General features: G+C 44.7%; 2 protein-coding genes across 3 annotated transcripts in view; one reads left to right on the top strand and one right to left on the bottom strand.

The window, feature by feature from the left end:
- TUBGCP2 (tubulin gamma complex component 2) overlaps nt 1-13,078 on the bottom strand; it is a 28,052-nt gene extending 14,974 nt beyond the window's left edge. Inside the window, exons 1-8 of one of the 2 annotated variants that reach the window (XM_084289915.1) lie at nt 13,010-13,078; nt 11,958-12,111; nt 9,427-9,555; nt 8,886-9,062; nt 5,540-5,699; nt 3,719-3,926; nt 1,774-1,973; nt 435-624 (exon numbers count right to left, since the gene is read on the bottom strand). In XM_084289915.1, the coding sequence (XP_084146041.1) occupies nt 435-624; nt 1,774-1,973; nt 3,719-3,926; nt 5,540-5,699; nt 8,886-9,062; nt 9,427-9,555; nt 11,958-12,107 (1,214 nt within the window). In that variant the 5' untranslated portion in view covers nt 12,108-12,111; nt 13,010-13,078. Of the gene's footprint in view, nt 1-434; nt 625-1,773; nt 1,974-3,718; nt 3,927-5,539; nt 5,700-8,885; nt 9,063-9,426; nt 9,556-11,957; nt 12,112-12,318; nt 12,419-13,009 lie in introns of those variants that run through there. The other variant, XM_084289916.1, reaches the window with a different exon arrangement.
- Nucleotides 13,079-13,128: 50 nt separating this feature from the next.
- Nucleotides 13,129-19,370, top strand: ZNF511 (zinc finger protein 511). Its single transcript, XM_084289787.1, has 6 exons — nt 13,129-13,256; nt 13,333-13,406; nt 13,957-14,158; nt 14,377-14,501; nt 15,381-15,566; nt 17,449-19,370. Exons 1-6 carry the CDS (start codon nt 13,137-13,139, stop codon nt 17,516-17,518), a joined length of 777 nt encoding a protein of 258 aa, XP_084145913.1. The 5' UTR covers nt 13,129-13,136; the 3' UTR covers nt 17,519-19,370.
- The last annotated feature ends 32 nt before the right edge of the window (nt 19,371-19,402 follow it).

The raw sequence follows: 19,402 nt of genomic DNA, 5'->3' as shown, positions 1-19,402 counted from the left end.
ATCAGATGATCATATTAGTGGACTACATTAACACAGATTCAGTGAGTTAGCACACTTGCGCTTTATGAGAACAGGGTTCACCCCTGTCCTGAAGGGGATGTGGATATGGACGGAGAACAATTCCAGTGGGACAAGCATGGTAAGGTGGAATTTGACTGGATTACACATTTGAACTATCGTGCTATAAAACAAGTGAGCATGCCCCTGATTGTTTAACTACTGAATCAAATAGGAAATGTAGTTAAACACACTCCAGTAGCTCCCTTCCAGGCAATGTTGCCTTGTGTACCAACTGCTGCTCGGTCTGGGCACTTACGCTATCCAGACTCTATAAAACAGAGGGACAAGTACACTAGAAAATGTAAAAATCACAAAGACCGAAACAATATTTCTTAACTTTTTGATTTCATTTTCATTCCTTAGCTGTTCTTTACCTGTATGGATCATTAATGATGCCTCGATATATCCACTTTTCCAGAATTTCAAAATAAGGCACACTGGCTGCCTTGGTTAAATACAGACACAGTTCCTGGGCCTGGCTGTCTCCCGTGTAGTTGAAAGTCTTATCATGGAGTAAGCTCAGGGTTGATCCTCCCATACACTCACCCTTATCCACAGAAGTAGCTAAAATTAAAAAATATAGGTGTGTGAGACACAAGGCTCTTTATTTAAATACACAAATTATCTGCACAAGCTATGCTGACCAACTTAATGACTTTATTAGTTGATTAGCTGACATCAGCAGTTCTCCTAGTCAGCAGTAGACTCCTCCTATACATCTGTGAAGATGCAAGGCTATTCCACCATGCAGCCAAAAGCCTATAGCCTGAAACACACTGAAATAAAATCCCAAATGATCCACCTTACAAACAAGCAATAATGAAAAGCAGTTCTCCAAACAAGGAGAACTGAACTCAGGCAGACACAAAGCATCTGATGGCTCAAAGTTCGAAAGGCTTCTGTGCTGAAGCATATACAGAGATCTTTCTTTCCAGACACTAATGAAAGAATCCTACACTTCAGTGACTTGCTTGTCAAACCTCTAATCTCAAAAGTACATCCTTTCTCCAACGTAACACTGAGCTAGTCACACATACAGCTCGGAACACCTGATTTTGGGTAAGCTTGTAGTAAAATTTATACTTTGCACAGCAAAAGGGATGTAAGGGACAGAGGAAGTGGAATACAGTACTGTCATGAATTTTTGATTGAAGTAAACCTTAATGTAGATGGCTAATTGTTGTGTTCCAGAAACCTAAAAATTTCAGGAAACATGAATACCAGGAAGGATAATCCAACTTCGGATTCTATGTAAAACAGATTTTTATGTCCAGATAAAGCCTCTGGGCTTAGTAGACAGAAATATGAAAGTATTCTCATTCCAGAGAGTTTAATTTAATCAAAATTATTGAGGAAACAATACAATGAAGTAAGAAATTGAAGGTATTAAAATGCTATTAATGAAAGTGCTGCAATTCTTTCCTATAGGAAGGATTATCTGCCTGGCAGTATTCCTGTGAGATGTGCAAGCAATATATGTTCTCAAATGGGTTGCAACTGTGCCTCATCACTCAGCACACTAGTGTAATTCTGAGGTATCCAGAGAGGGCCTGTTCTGCCTTTCCACCATATGTGGTGCAGCAGATGGCTACTGCTGATGCAGTGCCTCTTAACATAATGATACATGCCATGTCTGTATTGTTACTATGTACAGTTCTCAGAAACCACTGTCATGCATCTGTCAAAACAATTACTGTATTTTTTGAAACTTACCAAGTGAAGCAAGAATCTCTAGAGTCCTCATTGTGGGCTGGATATAAAACCAGAGTTTCTGCAGTGACAGAAGTCCCTGTCTCTGAAGATGTTCCAGCTGTGTAATTAGTATCATGTATTCCTTGATCAGAGTACGCATAGCAGCAGCCAGAGCGTGATTTACCTGTCCATACTCAAAGGAAGACTTCTCCTCTATAAACCTGCAAAATGCAAAATGGAAACTCCTGGGTAGACAAGGCAATTTCCATCATTTTCAAGCACTTTAACTTCAGAAGGCTATACAAACATGAACAGACCATGTGTTGCAAAGCATACCAGTCTTCATCTGGAGTTTCATGTTTCACATTTGCTCTGTGTCCCCCTCTTTACTTCTCATCACCAAGTTTCTTAGTACAGAATGCTATGGGAAAATGTTTCCTCTCAAACTGCAGGGGATCTAGAATTTAGAGTAAAACCACTATAAAAAGTGAGAGCCACCATTTTCAAGGTGATTGCCTTTATATAAGAAACAGATTAGAAGACAGGAAAAGATCTCAAAAGGAAGCAGTATCATGGACCCAGACACTGGGGAAAACATTGTTGCTAGCTTCTGACTCTCCATGCCACAGCAGGAATTCACCTCATCAGACATAGACAGCTTCATATATGTTAGTGTGGTGGTTTTACTCAGGTGGGCAGCCAAACTCCACCACAACTGCTCTCTCACCTCCTGTCCTCAAGAAGAAGAGGGAAGAAAGTATACTGGAAAGAAAAAAAAAAAACAAAACTCACGGGCTGAGGTAAAGAAGATTTAATTAAAGGGAAAAGGAAGACGGAAAAAAAACAAACAAACAAACAAACAAACAAAAAAAAAAAAAAAACAAGCAAAGGCTGCGCAGAAGCACACAGAGAGAAAAGAAATTACTCACTACTTCCCATCAACGAGCAATGTTCAGCCACATCCTGAGAAGCAGGACCTCAATAAGTGTAGCAGTTGTTTGGGAGGACTGACATTTTCACAACGAGAGCACCCCTTCCCCTTTCCCACCTTTTATTACTGAGTGTGATACCATATGGTATGGAATATCCCTTCAGCTGGTTTAGGTCAGCTGTGCTAGTATGTCTTTTCCCCACCTCTTGCCAACCCAGAGCCTGCTGGCTCTGGGGGTGGGGGGGGGGGGTTGGAGGGAGTCCTGATGTGGTGCCAGTATTGCTCAGCAATGGACAAAACACTGGTGTGATACCAGTACTGTTCTAGCTACATGTGCAGAGCACAGCACTGTGTGGGCTGCTTCAGGGAATGTTAACTCCATCCCAGCCAGACCCAGCACAGTTAGTGGACAAAGAAAGATGCTTCCAAATACAAGTCACATCAAGGAGTTGTGTAAAAGAGACTAGATAAATTGTTTCCTTAAAGAGTTTCTTTCTCTTTTCTGATCTTTTAGGGACATCAAATCAAACACAGACATCCACCCTACAAACGTCTGCTGTCAGTGAGCTGTACCTTATCCTAAAGCCTTTCAACCATTATTAAGGTAGCTACCAGAAATTAAGCAGCAGTAGGCTGTGTCTCCCGCTCAGCAGCAGACAGAAAGGTTGTTTTAGTCCTGGATGCCCAGAGGAGATCAAAAGACAGGAAACAAAGAGAAATCCATAGCAAAGCAGGAAGAGACAAGCCATAATAAAACAACACAACCCATTTTTCCTTTGTCTGAATGCACCAAGACAGTGTTTGGATACAGCAAAGGTGAGGTGAATGTAAAAGTGAATACACAGCACAGAGGAAAAAGTCAGAAAGAAAGAAATGCAGTCAAAACCATTTCAAATAAGGTGTCATTCTTATTTCATACCCCCAAAGGTTTAAATTTAGCTTGGAAGTCACAATCTGCAAAATGACAGACTATATTCTACATCTTGATGCTCAAAGGAGAACATCCTCCTTCGAGAGGAAATGTCAGTTCTGTACCTGGTGATAGCAGAGTAACTTGCTGCTACAGGAAGAATCCTGGTCACCAGCTCTTTGATGGACAAGTCCAAGTTTGGATCAACCGAAAATGTTCGGTTCTGCCTGCCTACAAGAGTCTGTGCTGTGATGTATCTTCCATCCACACCAATCAAAACATATAGCAAGTCCTCCACAATCACGGATTCCTGAGAGGCTAATGGCAAAGTACCTGTTTTCAAAAGGAAGACAAAAAAAGCACACAATCAGATCATGCCATTTCATTCATATCATTTTGACTGAAGACCTGAAGCTTAAAAGAAGACATACTACCATACAAAGAGAACAAAGATACAAAGAAATATAACAGAATTAGGGTCAGCTCCAAAATCTTCTACCTTGCTTTCCAGGAAAAAAGAATCCTTTGGTCATTTATACTCAAAGTAAACCAGGCAGACAGGGCTATACATCTGACATCTGTGACCACAAAAACATCACTTGCACTGCCGATCCTTTCACTGAAATAGGCTCAGTTATACTGGATCTGAGGAGTTCTAGTCTTGCTGACAACTCCCCCTACTTCCCTTCATTGAAACATTCAAATATACAGTTTAAATACAGACAAAAATAAATGCTAACTCAGCAAAAGCTGCAGGTGAACCAGAAGTTGCAGGGTCTCTGAATGGTGCAATCAAGAAGGATAAAGGACTCAACTTGAAATGTGATATAGTATATTGGAGGACCAGATCAGAGTGGCTACAGCACTCACTATGGCAAACCTTATCTCATGAAACTAGCTAACAGTCCCTCTCAGTTTGTAGGAATGTATGTGCTGGTGCAGCATTTGACAGTCATTTGACAGTCACTCACCAGTGATTACTGGGCACTACACAATTTGTTAATCCCTGGAAAAAAAAACATTTAACTGAAGGTATGACAGAGTCTCAGTCATATGATTCAAAAGACTCAAATAAAAGCATGTAAAATGTATGCATCAGGCATGCTTAAAACTCCCATGCAGCTAAAAGAACCATTTGACAACAGGGAAACACTCAGCCCTGCTATTCAAATCAGCATCTCAGAGAAAGAAGATCTGTGTGCAGCAAAAACATACTGGCCTTTTCCAAACTTTGACAAAACAAATGGTTCTGAGCTTGCTGGGAACATACCCTTAAAGAACGTCCCAAGAGGACACAGCAGAAACACAATGGTGGATTTATTTATGTATCATTATTTAGGGGAACCTCCAGGAATAAGCCTACTGTTGTCATGTTCCACACAGTCCAAATTCACATCAGAAAGAAACTACAGGTTTCCTACAAAACTACAGGTTTCCTACAGGAGTTCTATACACAACTCTGCTTAAAGCTATAACACAATAGGGTAGGATTGGTCCCTTGCAGCTCTGGCTAGAAACAAGAGCAAATCGGGCAGTTTTTTATAGTTTTACTGGAGAGGAGATTGAACTGGATGGATTAATGATGGCTCCTTTGACAGGTACAACTACAGATACAGCTGAGAATAGTTATGGAAGCTATGACTCGAGAAAAAGGACTGGGAAAACACAAAACAGATTACATTGTGTGGTTTAACAATGGGGATGGAATTCAGCACAGGAGAAGCACTGAAGGAAGTAAGTTTGTTGTTGTTGGTTTTGTTGTTTGTTTGTTTGCTTTTGTTTTGTTTTGTTTTTTTTGGAACCCCGGTCTTCATCTGCAGAGTCCAAGGAGTCATGTTTTGCTTTTAGACCACTTTCATCCTGAGTGTGATGAAATCTGAATTTCATCATGGCACTTCTGAATGGAACATAATACGTTAAGGTAACTTTCCCTGTGTATCACATACCTATAGGTACCATTGTGTCAGTGCTTAAACTGGTGCCAGTTAAGAAGTCGCCAATAAGTGCAGGTCTCTCATATACCCAGGATGGAAATACTGGAACAGGCTGACCTGAATTCTTCTTGTTTTGCTTATCTCGGAGCACTTTTCGTGTAAGCTCAAGAGGCTGTTGAGAAAAGAGAGAGGGAGAGAGAAAAGGAAAAAGATCTTCAGAAGCACAAGAAATTTTGAATTTTAAGCAGAAATTGACTGAAGCTGCTACCTTGAGAACAGAAAATAGAATAACTGATGTAACTGATGTCCTGCACAGCGCAGGATTTGGTCTGTTAGTACTATCTAGTCTATTGGTCTCAGTGCTGCAGAGATGATTTTTTTATACAGTTGGCATTCTTTTTATTGGAGAATACATCAAATAATGCCTTGCTGTATGCCTCCCCACCAGCCTCCGTGCTATGGCACAGATATGGGAGCAGAATGGGGACCTGCACAAGCACCAGGAATCTTATTAGTTTGCAAAGTGCATCACATAAAAGCCAGCAAACTACTTGGAGAAGCTGTAAGCAGTAACATCTTATTAAAGGAGCACTTGCAGACAGGTAAATGAACACTTTTGAACTCAGTTTCTGCAGAGTGCCCAGTGAGCAGCTGTATCAGAAATGCAATCCCGATAATCCACTGGTGGAAAATAATGCTGTTTTTACTCTGAATCAGTCAGTGAAGGAACTAAGCTCTTAAAATGTCAAAAGTTTTCATCACCAGCTCTGGATATCTGTCAGTAAAATAAATGGAGCGAAAGATTAATTCTCAGCTATAGGGGCCTGCATGACATGTAACCTACATCAACATTTACACCCACAATTGCACAAACATGGGGGACATGCTTATAAAAGCTATTTCTTAAGCTCTACAAATACTTACGTGAAATGGAATATGCACAGGGTCATTTTATTTTCTTCTCGTAGAAGGTCTCAGAGGACTCAGAGGAATGTGAGAAGGAAGCGAGCAAACATGAGCTTTGCATCTTAAAGGACAGTGTGAATTCATTCACCCTGGGGCTTACCCCAACCATTCCTCACATCCTAAGAGATGCCCAGTGTGAGGTCTTAAAACCCTTCAAACACGAATCAGCCACTGGACGGCTCCCCCAGACAACACCAGTTCTGCTGGTGTTTGCTGCAACCTCAGTGCTGGCATAACCCTGGTGCAAGGTCCTCAGACCTGAGAGGCACCAGATTCATGGCCTTGCAGAACATCCTATCTGCTTGGGAGCCTCTCTGCAGTGACAGCTGTGCCTCTGGATTTCTCTACCGTCTCTACAACAGCTCACAAAGCGCCTCTGAACAGAAGTGATCTTCTCCGGCAAGCTTCAACTCAGAGGTATTGGATTTAGGGGGAAAAAAAAAAAAGTTTGATTCCTGGATTAAGCTGGAATTCTGGAACACCAAGAAGAAAGACAGATGAGGTCCAAACATTCCCACAAATATCCTCAGGATAGTAAGATTTGACAGGAGACCTTTTTTCCCCACATAGGAGCAGCAGCCGTAGGCTAGGCCAGCGGGGAGATGCAGGATCTCTTTCCTGGAGGGACAAAACAACAGCCACCCTCACTTAGTGCAGTTCTGTGAGAGGGCGGCTGAGATATTTCTGCTATGTGAGTTGATACGGTCACAATGACCCAATGACCCTGAGCATCAGACCTTTTATGAGAGTTTCAGCTCTGTAAGCCTGAAGAAAGCATAAATGGAGCAGCTGGGAGGCATAAATCTTTTCAATTGGCTTATGTTGCCATTTCAATTCCTTTGGTTGCAGAGTCATATCTGTGCCTCAAAGGAAAAGCATGCATGGGAAACCAACTCGTAATTCAACTATACATCCTAGGGAACGCTGCTTACTCTTCTCTCCTCTTACAGCAAGTCCACACATAAATCCTATTAAAAACATCAGTTATCTTACTAGAAATTTGTCTTTCCTTCATGATCTAAATCAACCACTTGACTCAAAACATCTGTGGATTTGGATGAGTCAAGCAAACAGTCTGTGGAGACATGCGCTTCACAAATATCTGTGGAACAAGACCAGCGTCATCACTGCCTGACAGAAGACGGGGGGTTTGCACTCCCCATCATCACGTGCACTTAAAGCCCTTAAAGCTGAGAAACCCTGTAGGCATCCCTAAACACTAAACATGGAGAATTCCCCTACAGAGCGAGCACCTGAGTATTCACACCCCATCAATATGAACAGACAACACACACAATACAGACACAGCAATGCCTCCACAGACCTCAGGCAAAGAGCTGCTGTGGCATAGACTGAAGACTGAAAAGACCCTGGCACGCATTTTCTGAGTGTTCAGAAGCAGGTCTACATCTCAGAAACATTCAGAGCCTATAGGTTTGTCCCTTGATATATTTTATTGAATAGTCAGCCAAAAGGCAAAACAGAAACAAAACCAAAACTCTGAGGAGAATAGGAATCACAAAATTTTAAATGGAAGAATTTGCACATATTGTCCAGTTACTCACTACGGACCTCTGAGCCCCCACTCTTCTCCTTCTCCCCATATATCATCTTTGCTTCTGTCCAAATAACTGTTCATACTGTTGCTCCTGTGCCTTCTACAGCCAAAATGCCTAAGCATAGCTAGGAAATGGTTATTTATATAACTGATTATAGGAAAAATGATGTTTGGATTTAAGTAATAATCATCCCTTTGAACTTTCTGACCTACTGATAATGAAACATTTGCCTATCTGTTTTCTAAGCCTTACAATAATACAGTTTACTTTTACAGTTGTTTCATTTGTTTGTTTGTTTTTACCCTTTTTCCTCTTTGACTGGGATCAATTTGAAGCATTTATTACAGGAAGACTCATTCAAATAGCTCAGAAAGAATGGCTGTGCCCACTTGTGGAATGATTATGTGAGGCATTGCACCCACATATCTGGGAGAGCAGAATTTTCAGCAAGGATGGGACAGGTCATAAAGGCTTCTGGGCTCCCGAGTAAGCACTACTACAGGCAGAAAAGGAAATGCCTGAACAGGTTAAAGAGGTAGTTTGAAATGGAAAAGTGAAATTATATTGATCCCAGCCACTAAGGACTGCTGTGGCCTAAAATCAACTCACCTTTACTGACTTAAATAGAAAAGGCTACTTTTATGAAGAACAGCACAAAGATTTAATACATGTATAATTTGACTAACACATCTTGAGAGAGAAAATATATTATCTGCATAGATAGGAACATTTTTAATTCCACTAGATGATAAAAGTTAAGAAAGAGCACAGCTACATGCAAGCAGTAGGGAAAGATCTTGATCCCAAGGCTAGGGAAGAGACTACGCTAGTACCTGCTGTACACTGGAGTTGGCTGTGACACTGCCTAGCTGCTTGCGTAGCTCCTCAAGCTCCTGTAGAGATATCTTGGAAGTAGATGAGGAAATGGAAAAATTTGTGCTGCCACTGGCTACTGCATTTGCTGCAAGTTCCGCTCTTTCTTTAGCATTTTGTTGCAAATACTGGAGTGTCTGTACACACACACACACAAAAAAAAAAAAAAAAAAAAAGATTTTGTGAATACTGGTCAACATGTAATAAAGCAAAAAACATCTGACCATAAGATGGTTATGCTGCATCAGACCACAGGTCTTCACATCCCAGTATCATGTCTTAAAGTGGACTATGTCAAGAGGAGCGCAATTCTCAGTAGTACTTTAATGTAAATGCTAGAACTGGTTATATTTAACAGAAAATGCTAGAACTGGTTGTGTTCTGTTGATTTCAATGCATTTCACTTAACATTATCATCAGAAAGCACGTGCACTTAAGACCAATGCATTGCTACTACTTCTGAATACTTACAGCAAACTCAATTCTAATACAGAAACAAACCTCTTTATCTTCTGTGAGCTTTGACAGCAGATATACTAAAGAATCTAGATGTCTTGTATTTTTAGACTTCAGCTCATCGTACTTCTTTAAAAAATCTTCAGGTGTTTGAGAAAATTCTGCTATTTTAACCTGTAAAACACCATGTTAATATTAAATGTTTAACAGACATTATCATCACAGCATTCAAGGGAGGAGCATTATGCAAGGATGGAGACAAGGTGTAGGCTGGTGCTGGCTCCAAAGTACTTCAGGGAATAGGCTTTGGACTGAATGATACAGCATTGGCTTCCTACTAATAATTACAACAGAGGTGTGGGAGGGTCCTAGCACTTCAGGTGATGGCCATGGTACTGCAGGAGTGAAAAGATTATGGAAAGCACAAGATCTGTAGCAGAACTGACTTTGTGCATGCACAATCTGAAGCAATAGTTTTGTATCAGCAGGCTTATTAAGGCACTTGGCACCAATGAAGCCCCATCTGGATACCAGGTCCTCTTTGGGGGCTTCACTAACAATAGAGATATGAACAAAAAGGATTGAACCCAGAGCATGGGCACAGCATGTTGCCCATTGCTCACAGAGGAGTTGCAGACTTTGCCATGAGAGGAACAGCAAAAGCACAGGAGGCACTGACACAAACAGCACCAAAGAAAGCCCAAGCTGTCCCTGGGGTCCTTTACTGAGAGAGCAATGCTGCCCTGGGATGGGGCCTAGGGAAACGAAGGAATCTCTTGAAGGTATTCAAAATACAGCTAAGCAATCTGCTGTGGCTGAGATGTTGGCCCTGCTATGAACAAAGGGTTGGACTATGGATCTCCAGCAGTGCCGCCTCCTCCTTTAACCTTCCCACATTTCAGTGAACTATAGCTGTAACATAAATGATGCGTAAGTCTGGAGTACAATGGCCATTGAAGTATGCCTGGTCACGAGTGTCAGGCTTTAAATCCCTGATACCATGGGTGGGTACTCAGAAAGAAAGTCAGATATTGTTCAGACAATCACATTTCATAGGATAACTATTTTTCATTTATTTCTCCAGAGAACAACCCCTCTAATTACAATTTGAAACAACCATCACAGGCACAAAATAAGCTCTTTTTAATTTTTCTCCCAGTTTTAACAAACCTCATGTTCTTTCACCAGTCCCTCCAAGATGCAAGGATTTTTTTATTCTATCTTTTCATGATGAGATCTTTTCTACTCTAAGTTGAAAATCAAGATTCCAGATGAGGTTATACACAAAGACATCACACTGAAAAGAGTTTATGCCTAGTTTCTCCATAGGATGCCTTGTCTTCGTGGAGCCAGCAGTTTATAGAATCATAGAATCATTAAGGCTGGAAAAGACCTCCAAAATCATCTGGTCCAACCATCTCCCTACCACCACTACTACCCATTAAACCATGTCCCTGGGCAATATGTCCAACCTTTCCTTAAAGGCTGCCAGGGACGTTGACTCCACCACCTCCCTTGGCAACCCATTCCAATGCCTAATCCCTCTCTCTAAGAAATGCCTCCTAATTCCCAACCTGAACCTCCCCTGGTGCAACTTGAGGCCATTCCCTCTAGTCCTATCACTAGTTACCTGTGAGAAGAGGCCGACCCACAGCTCCCCACACCTCTCTTTCAGGTACCTGGAGAGAGCAATGGGGTCTCCCCTGAGCCTCCTCTTCTCCAGACCAAACAACCCCAGTGCCCTCAGCCGCTCCTCACAGGACTTGTGGGCCAGGCCCTTCACCAGCTTTGTAGCCCTTCTCTGGACACGCTCCAGGGCCTCAATGTCCTTGTAGTGAGGGGCCCAAAGCTGAACACAGCACTTGAGGTGTGGCCTCACCAGAGCAGAGTACAGGAGGACAATCACCTCCCTGGTCCTGCTGGCTGCACTATTCCTGACACAAGCCAGGATGCCGTTGGCCTTCTTGGCCACCTGGGCACACTGCTGGTGCATGTTCAGGTGAGCATCGACCAACACCCTCAGGTCCTTTTCCTCTGCACAGGTTTCTAGCCACCCTGCCCCAAGCCTGTAGTGTTGCATGGGGTTGTTGTGACCAAAGTGCAGGACCCGGCATTTAGCCATGTTGAACATCATCCCCTTGGCCTCTGCCCATCGACCTATCCTGTTCAGGTCCCTCTGCATGGCCTTCCTACCCTATGGCAGACCGACACTTCCCCCCAATTTGGTGTCATCTGCAAACTTACTGAGGGTGCATTCAATTCCCCCATCCAAGTCATCAGTAAACATATTAAAGAGTTAGGGCCCCGACACCGACCACTGGAGAACACCACTGGTGACTGGTCGCCAGCTGGATTTCACTCCATTAACCAACACTCTGTGGGCCCAGCTGTGTAGCTAGTTTTTAGCCCAGCAAAGAGTGTACTTATCCAAGCCGTGGGCTGCCAGCTTCTCCAGCAGAATACTGTGGGAGACCGTGTCGCTTTTAGCAGCAATTGCAAAGGAAGAACAATGCTTCAGTAGGTCTGCCCATAAGACTTTAAACACATCTCAGCCGTTACTACAGCACAGCATTTACCTTAGCACTGTGTGCAGAGACAGTGGTGGTAACATACGGCGTGCGGTTCTTCTGCAGAAGATCGATGTACACTTCGGCTCCTTCCCCTCCATGGACATGCAGCAGGCTGAGCAGCTCATTAACATCGTGGTGGATGCGGAACTCACTCATATTCCTGCCCGAGGTTACAAACCGCATGGTGCACAGAAAGGCAGTGAGATATTATTTTGCTTCTACATATAAAAATGTAACCAAACAAACAACATTTCCTAACTCTATTATGAGCCCACATGGTACACAGGGACATTTAATTGGAATAAAAAAAATACGTGTAAGGGGAGAAAGCAAGCAAAACTGCAACTCCGCGTCTGGCCTGGTTTACCTCTGCTCACTTCAGGTGCGGGTGAACCAGCAGAGGACTTTTCATCATGGAAGTGACATGAGCTGCCAAGTAGTATACTGTCTCTTTACGAGAAGAGCTGACATGCTGAGCAACACACTGCAGACACAGCCGAAACCCTCTATGCCCCCATTGTTTCTGGAGTTACTCAATGGCAGCTCTTCCACGCTGAAGGGTTTTTACATTCCACTGCCCTTTATTACGAACGGATGAACGCAAAATTAACTGTTAAAGTCTGCAGTTACGACGGCCACAAGTGAAAGAGCAGGACAGAACCAACAGTGAGGGGTTCGACACTGCAAGCCTTAGACGTGCTGAGCAGAGACCATATGGACGTGCTTTTGGCTTGCCGAAAAAGAGAAAAATTAAAAAAGAAAAAATGAAAAAGGGAAAAAGGAAAAACAAAAAGGAAAAAAGAAAAAAATAAAAGGAAACAATGAAAAAAAAATGAAAAAAAGAGAAGAGAAAAAGAAAAATGAAAAGAGAAAAGGAAAAAGAACCGTTTGAAGCAGCTGCCTGAAGGCCCCAGCGTGAAGCTCCGCCCGGCGAGGAACCAGCGAGCGGTGGATCCCCGCCCCGGGGCCAGCCCCAGGCGGCGGCCCCGCTCTCTCCCGGCCGCCGCCGTGCCCCCTCCCGCCCCGCCCCGCCCCGCCGTGCCGTGCCCCGTCCTCACCCCGCGGCTCCGAGCGGCTCCCGCTCCCCAGACCCAGCCCGAGCCCACCGCGGGCCTCCTCCCGGAAGCCTCCGCCACCACCCCACGGAAGCGCTGTCGGCGCCTGCGCGCTGCCCGGCCTGACCCCATGGCGCAGCTCCGCCGCCTGCGGGAGCGGCCCCCGCCGCCCTGCCGGGCTCTGCCGCGGCCGCCCTTCTCCTTCGCCCCGCGCCGCCTGCGCCTGGGCCCGCAGCACCCCCTGCTGGAGGTGAGGCGGAGCGGGGCGGGGGTAAGGGGGAGCGGCGCGGCCGCGGGCAACCCCCAGCTCTCCTCTCCTCTTGCAGGACGGCGACGTGCAGAGGCACCTGTACCTGCGGGACGCCCTCACGGGCCGGGCCGAGGAGGCAGAGAGACCCAGGTGCGGTGCTGGGGTTGTGGCAGCCGACAGGGGACCCCAGCGAGCGGCGTCGCCACGATCCTAACTCCGTCGCGTCTTTCGGCTGTTTTTCGGATTGTTCGCGTACCCCGAGCTGGCAGGGACCCGCAAGGAGCGCTGAGCCCAGCTCCTGGCTCCATGCAGCACCACCCAAACCCCAAATCCTGTGTCTGAGAGCTCCTTGACCTCCAGCAGCTCAGTGCTGTGTGCCCAGTCCCGGGGCAGCCTGTCCCAGTGCCCAACACCTCTGGGTGCAGATCCTTTCCCTACCCCCCAGCCTGACCCTCCCCTGTCCCAGCTCCATGCCGTGCCCTCGGGTCCTGTCGCTGTCCCCAGAGAGCAGAGCTCAGCGCCTGTCCCTCTGCTCCCTGCGAGGGAGCTGCAGGCTGGAATTCTTCCTCTCCCCTTTCTTCTTAAAAAGGCCACAGTTAAATAAAATCTTCTAAAGAGGTATGCACACCTTACATTAAGGCACTAATTTTTATATTGAATATGGCTGTAACATACTGTTGATATCCTAATTTCCCTGTAGGGTGTCTGAATTCTGTTGTCACATCTCTGGGTGCTCCCAGGTCTTTGACACCCTGGAGGGCTATGAGCACCACTACAACACACTGCACAGAAATGTCTGCTCCTTCTGCAAGCGCTCCTTTCCTTCAGGGCATCTCTTGGATATCCACATATTGGAGTGGCATGACTCACTCTTCCAGATAATGGCTGAGAAACAGAACATGGTGAGTCTTCCACTGGATGAGTCCTGTAGAAGTGGCAGTTGCCCTGTGTGTGGCAGGATGCTGGCAAGGCAGTGAGACTGGGAAAGCCATATTTTCTTTAACTTCTAGTTTTGCTCCATTCAGACATTATGAAGGAGGAGAGGAACCCACCAAAATGATCCTGCATCCCCCATAGGTTGCCTTTGCCAGTGGTGTCTTTTTTTTTTCCTGTCTTTCAGTACAAGTGCTTGGTAGAAGGCTGTACAGAGAAATTCAAGAGCAGCAAAGACAGAAAGGATCACTTGGTCACCATTCACCTTTATCCTGCTGACTTCCGATTTGGTAGACCAAAGAAAGTGAAAAGGTAACTGCTGAATTGCAATATCACAACGGGCTTTCCCACATAGAGGTAGTGTTATGCTTCTCTGCTGGTTTGCTCCCTTTCCAGAGTAAGCAAGTTAGACTCAGAAATTAATTTTTTTTCGCCTTATCTTAACGTTGAAGTGTGTCTTAGTTCTCTCATGCTTTCTTGAGTTTAAATGCCAAGTCCAACGTCTCTCTGCGTCACCTTTTGCATGTTTCCTGCTTTATCTGCAACTCTTTGTGATATTCCACTCCCAAGAAGTGTGAGTAGAGCACAGGGAGCCTTTGTAAATATAGTGGATGGTTTTCCCAGCTGGCTGCTTTCGAGCGAGCGCTGCATTTACTACAGGGATTAATACAGGGATTGATACTGCTTAAAACCAGTGTCAGTGACCTGGATGATGGGATGAAGAGAAAATTCCTTTCCTTTCTGCCATGGGGGTGCAGCCATGTGATGGGTGCCCAAAGGGACAGGGAGCCTGGGTCTATGGAGTCTTTCGACACTTGCTTGGGTGACGTGCTCCAGTCATACAGTACATCCTGTTTGAGGCAGAGGATTGGACTAAAGGCCTTCAGAGGTCCTGTCCAACCTAAGTTGGGAGTCAAGCCTGTGAATAAGTTATGCTTTCTGGATAGAAGAATAAAACTTAGGGACTAAGCTGTGTGCTATAATGCAGCAGTGCTAAATACTTTTGCTTAGCTCTCAAGCAGCTTTATGGCCTCTGTGGGTGTTTTGTGCAGCCAAATGTCTTTCATGCAATAACTCAAAAAAGTCTGACTTGACCTGCTTTATAACTTCATCATTAAATACCTTTTGTTTCCTTTGCTCTGGGCTCACATGGCATCTGCTGAGAAAGGATACAAAATGTTGTCTCTGCAGTGGCACCAAGCACATGAGCTGTCCCATGCAGCAGGGTGCAAGTGTGCCAATGGATGTCAGCATGGAGACTTCGGAGCAATTCCAAGTGGACCCCATGGAAGTAGGGCCCAGTGAGAGCATGGAGATCCCTCAGCCTGCAGCCAGCCCCAGCCCCACAGTGCCAGAGAAACGACTCTATAAATCCAGGTCTGTACCACTTGCCTTCACAGGCAAAAATTTCCAGGGTTGGGACCGTACCATCTTAATTTCATACTGCAACACAGCTCAGGCTGTCTCTTATTGAAGATAAAAGAGGTAATATTTCTATTTATTTTTTAAAAGCCCTTTTTAAAAAAGAGAAAAGCATAAGGAATAAAAAGTGTGTGTATGATATGAAAGCCTTGTTAGCAAGTTGTTTCTGTTACTCTGCCAGCTGGTGATCTCTTCCCAGAGTACTGCAGAATGGCATGGGTCTGAAGGTAATTCTGTTGCAGTCTAAGCCCTAAAGTATTCAAACAAGTTTCTGTCCTGCTTTGTAGCACTTTCCCATCCTAGCTAACTCTGGGCCAAGCTGGTGTGTTTGGCTGTAGCTTTCTGGGCTCATGGGACAAGGTATAAATAAAGTAGGTGAACACCCTACTTACCTTTTCCAAGGCCAGATCAGCATTGCTGTATTTTCTGTTTTTTTAGATAAAAGCATTACAGAAAATTGAATCTGAACAGCCTAATACTGCCTTGACTTTTGAAATCATCTTTATCACTTACTGTAAAATCTATACACAGTGGCAGCATGTGATGTGATCCAAAGGTCACTGAAGCAGCATGTCACCCTCTTCCCAGCACCTGGATTATTGACATATTAGTGACAGTGTTAATGGTCAATATAGTTCAAGTATCCTGCTCTCGGCACCAATAGTTCCAGGTTTTCCTTATACTATTCCAGCTAGCAAAGGGATACTTTGTTCTGAGTTTGCTGCATCTGAGACAGGCTCACAGTCTGGAGGAAGCATGGTGTGCCCACAACTGTGCTGGAGTGCCACACAGGGACCTCAGCTCCCTTGCACTTTCATTGGCATTTGCACTTCACTTTGTAAAATTATGCTGTTTCACAACTCTAAGTTGTGAAACCATGTCTGAAAGTGCTCACCAACATGCTACGGCCTACTGGGTCTGCTTTTGACAGTAGCATGTAATGGTCTATATGACAGAAAACTGTTGCTTTACACGTACATGGGGGTAAGGTGATGCTAAGTGGCTGACAGAGTGACATTTTAAACTTGACTGCTTTTTCAGGAGTAACAGGTTATAAGCAAGGAAGAAAAGCTGTCTTGAATTTGACATGATGCTCCTGGTCATAAGAGACTTTGCTGAAAGGCCTCACTTTTCTTGTTGCTTCTGCTCTTCGCAATCATACACCTCCACAAAAACAAACACTCTAACTGCCCAGTGGCATATTACATTTTGTAACAGCTTGTAACTGCTTGTGAAGAGAGAGGAGAGCCCTCCAGCACATAAATGAAATGTGCAGAATAAATTGAAAAGAAGACAGTATTTCCCCCATATTTTGCTTTGTTGTGTGTGATGCCTTGCTCTTCCTATCCTGTGTGCTGGAAACCATGCAAGACAAAAAACATCCCAGTGAGCCTGTGGGAGGTGAGGTGTTAAAGGATGGGCAGGGTGTTGGGAAATGGGCTGGCTATAAGCACACCGAGAGCTTGTCCAGGCGAATCAGTGTGCAGCCAGACCTTTGCACTAGCAACCTGTGTCCTACAGAGCTCCTGCAGTGCTTAATGTGCTGGCAAAAGCTGAAATAAGTGACTGTTTCTGCAAGACTTCCTAACACGGGCTGCAGCTGAGCCCTGTGCTTCAAGTTTTACTCTGTGCAGCAGTCAGTTCTGCACTAATATCAAATAAAGATCACTTAACTCGTTTAACTCCAGCATCATTACCTTGCATTCTTGGGCTAAGCCAGCTTCTCATTTTAAAGCATGACCGTTTCTGATAATTGAATGGTCACAGCAGGAGCTCTGCTGATACACAAAGAGCAAAGATCTCACAAATGCGTGTTAACAGATGTCTCTCTTTCCAGGGTCCCATCCACAATTTGCTTTGGGCAAGGTGCCACCAGGGGATTTAAAGGCCCAAGGAAGAAAGTCTGAAGCACTAGAAATAGTCACAAGATGAAAATGTACCAGCTGCCACCACCAGCAAACATTATTGATAGTGCCGTGGCCATGCAGGAATATTTGCAGTCACATGCAAGGATCCACTCCCTTACAGGAAAGTGGAAAGGAGACAACAGGGGTTGTGCGGTTTGGGATGCATAAGTATCTCGGGAGGTACTTTGCTACAGTCCCTTTGTGTCTGCGTACCTCATCCCTTGGAGAGGATTTCTGAGCAGAGCCATGCTTATATTCATCTTCCATGAGCCACAAACCTCTCTTCTCTGATACCCCCAAAACCAAACTACAGATAAATTTGTCTGCCTCTGTGCTGCTGAGTTGTTGTGTCTCGTCATCAGCAGGACTCCTCTGGGTAGTAGCAACTTTCTAAGACATACCTTGCCTGATCTTGGTAAATGATTTTCTGAACTCCAGACAGACACAAGAATTGCACAGAGTTAATCACTGCCAAAAATGCAGCCGGGGTAACACAGAGAAACATCCACCGTATGCCATCTTCTAGGAAGCCCTTCATCCTCCCAACCCCATCAGCTAGCCTGCTGGATGAGTATCACACTTCCCTACCAGCCCCTGCAGGTGAGGACTGTGTTTGTATGGCGCAGTGTCTGAGAAGGGCTGTTGGAGTGGCTTAGGGTTGCGCTGCTCCTGAGTGAAACCATGCATGCAGAAAAAAACATTATATTTGCCATACCTCTATCTTCTGCAATCTTGCCTTAAGTGTACTGAGCAGAGTATGTCTGAAAGCCCCTAGATAACAAGGCACAACACTTTCACAGTCTAGCTTACTTTTTGTCTGACGTTTTCTAGCAGCATTATTGAAAGATGATGGTGCAAACAGCCCTCCCAACAGCATATGGACATGGGGTGGGGTGAACTTTGTTTTTTCTGTCACCAGCTGCTAGCAAAAAGTTCCAGCCTGCAGCAGAGCACTGCAACGTGGAGGTGAGAGTAAAGGTGCTGTCTTGCAATGCAGGTGGAGCCAGAAAGGCAGAAGGAACCTTTGGCCTTTGCCCCAAATAACTCCAAAATCAATTGATGATGGAGATGATTTTTCCATCCATAAAGAAAAAAAATAATCACAGGAGGTTGCTGGTATGGCATTTATCCAAGAAGCTTAGGATCTGTAATTGCTTTTTTTCCCTTTCTCCTCTCTAGAAGGAACAAAGGGCAAAAAAAAAGGCTTTGAAAATGCCTTGCAAATAGGAGCAGAGAGCAATTTTTAAAGGGACATAAGTGATTTCCCTGTGAGGTTTAAAATGTTTTATTCTGTTTAAAACAACTGGTTTGTCCAGCTTTAATCCTTGCTCCTCAGCTACAGCGGTCCCTGACCAACAAACCAACTGGAGCTAGGTAGAGTGGAGGGAAATGTGGAAAGGGAGGGCAGGGACAGAGTGAAGGCTGTGCAGAGGGAAGCACAGGTGCTGGTAGGGACAAATGGGGTGGAGGATATTACATAAGGAGGGATGTCACCCCACATCTGGTGCTTGCCACCAGCCACAGCTACAGCAGTGCAGCAAGCACCATGCACTGCCCTGGGACCTCCAGCAGCAGAGGCAGGCCATCAAAAACACATCCCAAAGCAGGAAGCCCCTAATGAGATATTTCCATGCTGAGATAACTGAAAATGTTAAGTCCCTGAGCCTGCAGGCTCAGGTGCGCTGAGGTATGAAGATCACACGGGAGAAACCAAGTCTGCTGCTCAGTGCTCCCCCTTGTATGTTTAGCTCTGAAGCTTCCATCTGGAAACATCTTTCTTCATTTTTCCCAGACTCTAAGTGTCTGAGTGTCCACCCTTGGTCTTAAAAAATAAGTAAAAATCATAATCACAGACTCTGGGCTCACTACTGCTTCTTTTTGGGG

This window comes from Netta rufina (genome assembly GCF_964035555.1).
Source record: "Netta rufina genome assembly, chromosome: 7".
Taxonomy (NCBI): domain Eukaryota; kingdom Metazoa; phylum Chordata; class Aves; order Anseriformes; family Anatidae; genus Netta; species Netta rufina.
This window is presented reverse-complemented; position numbering and strand designations above follow the sequence as displayed.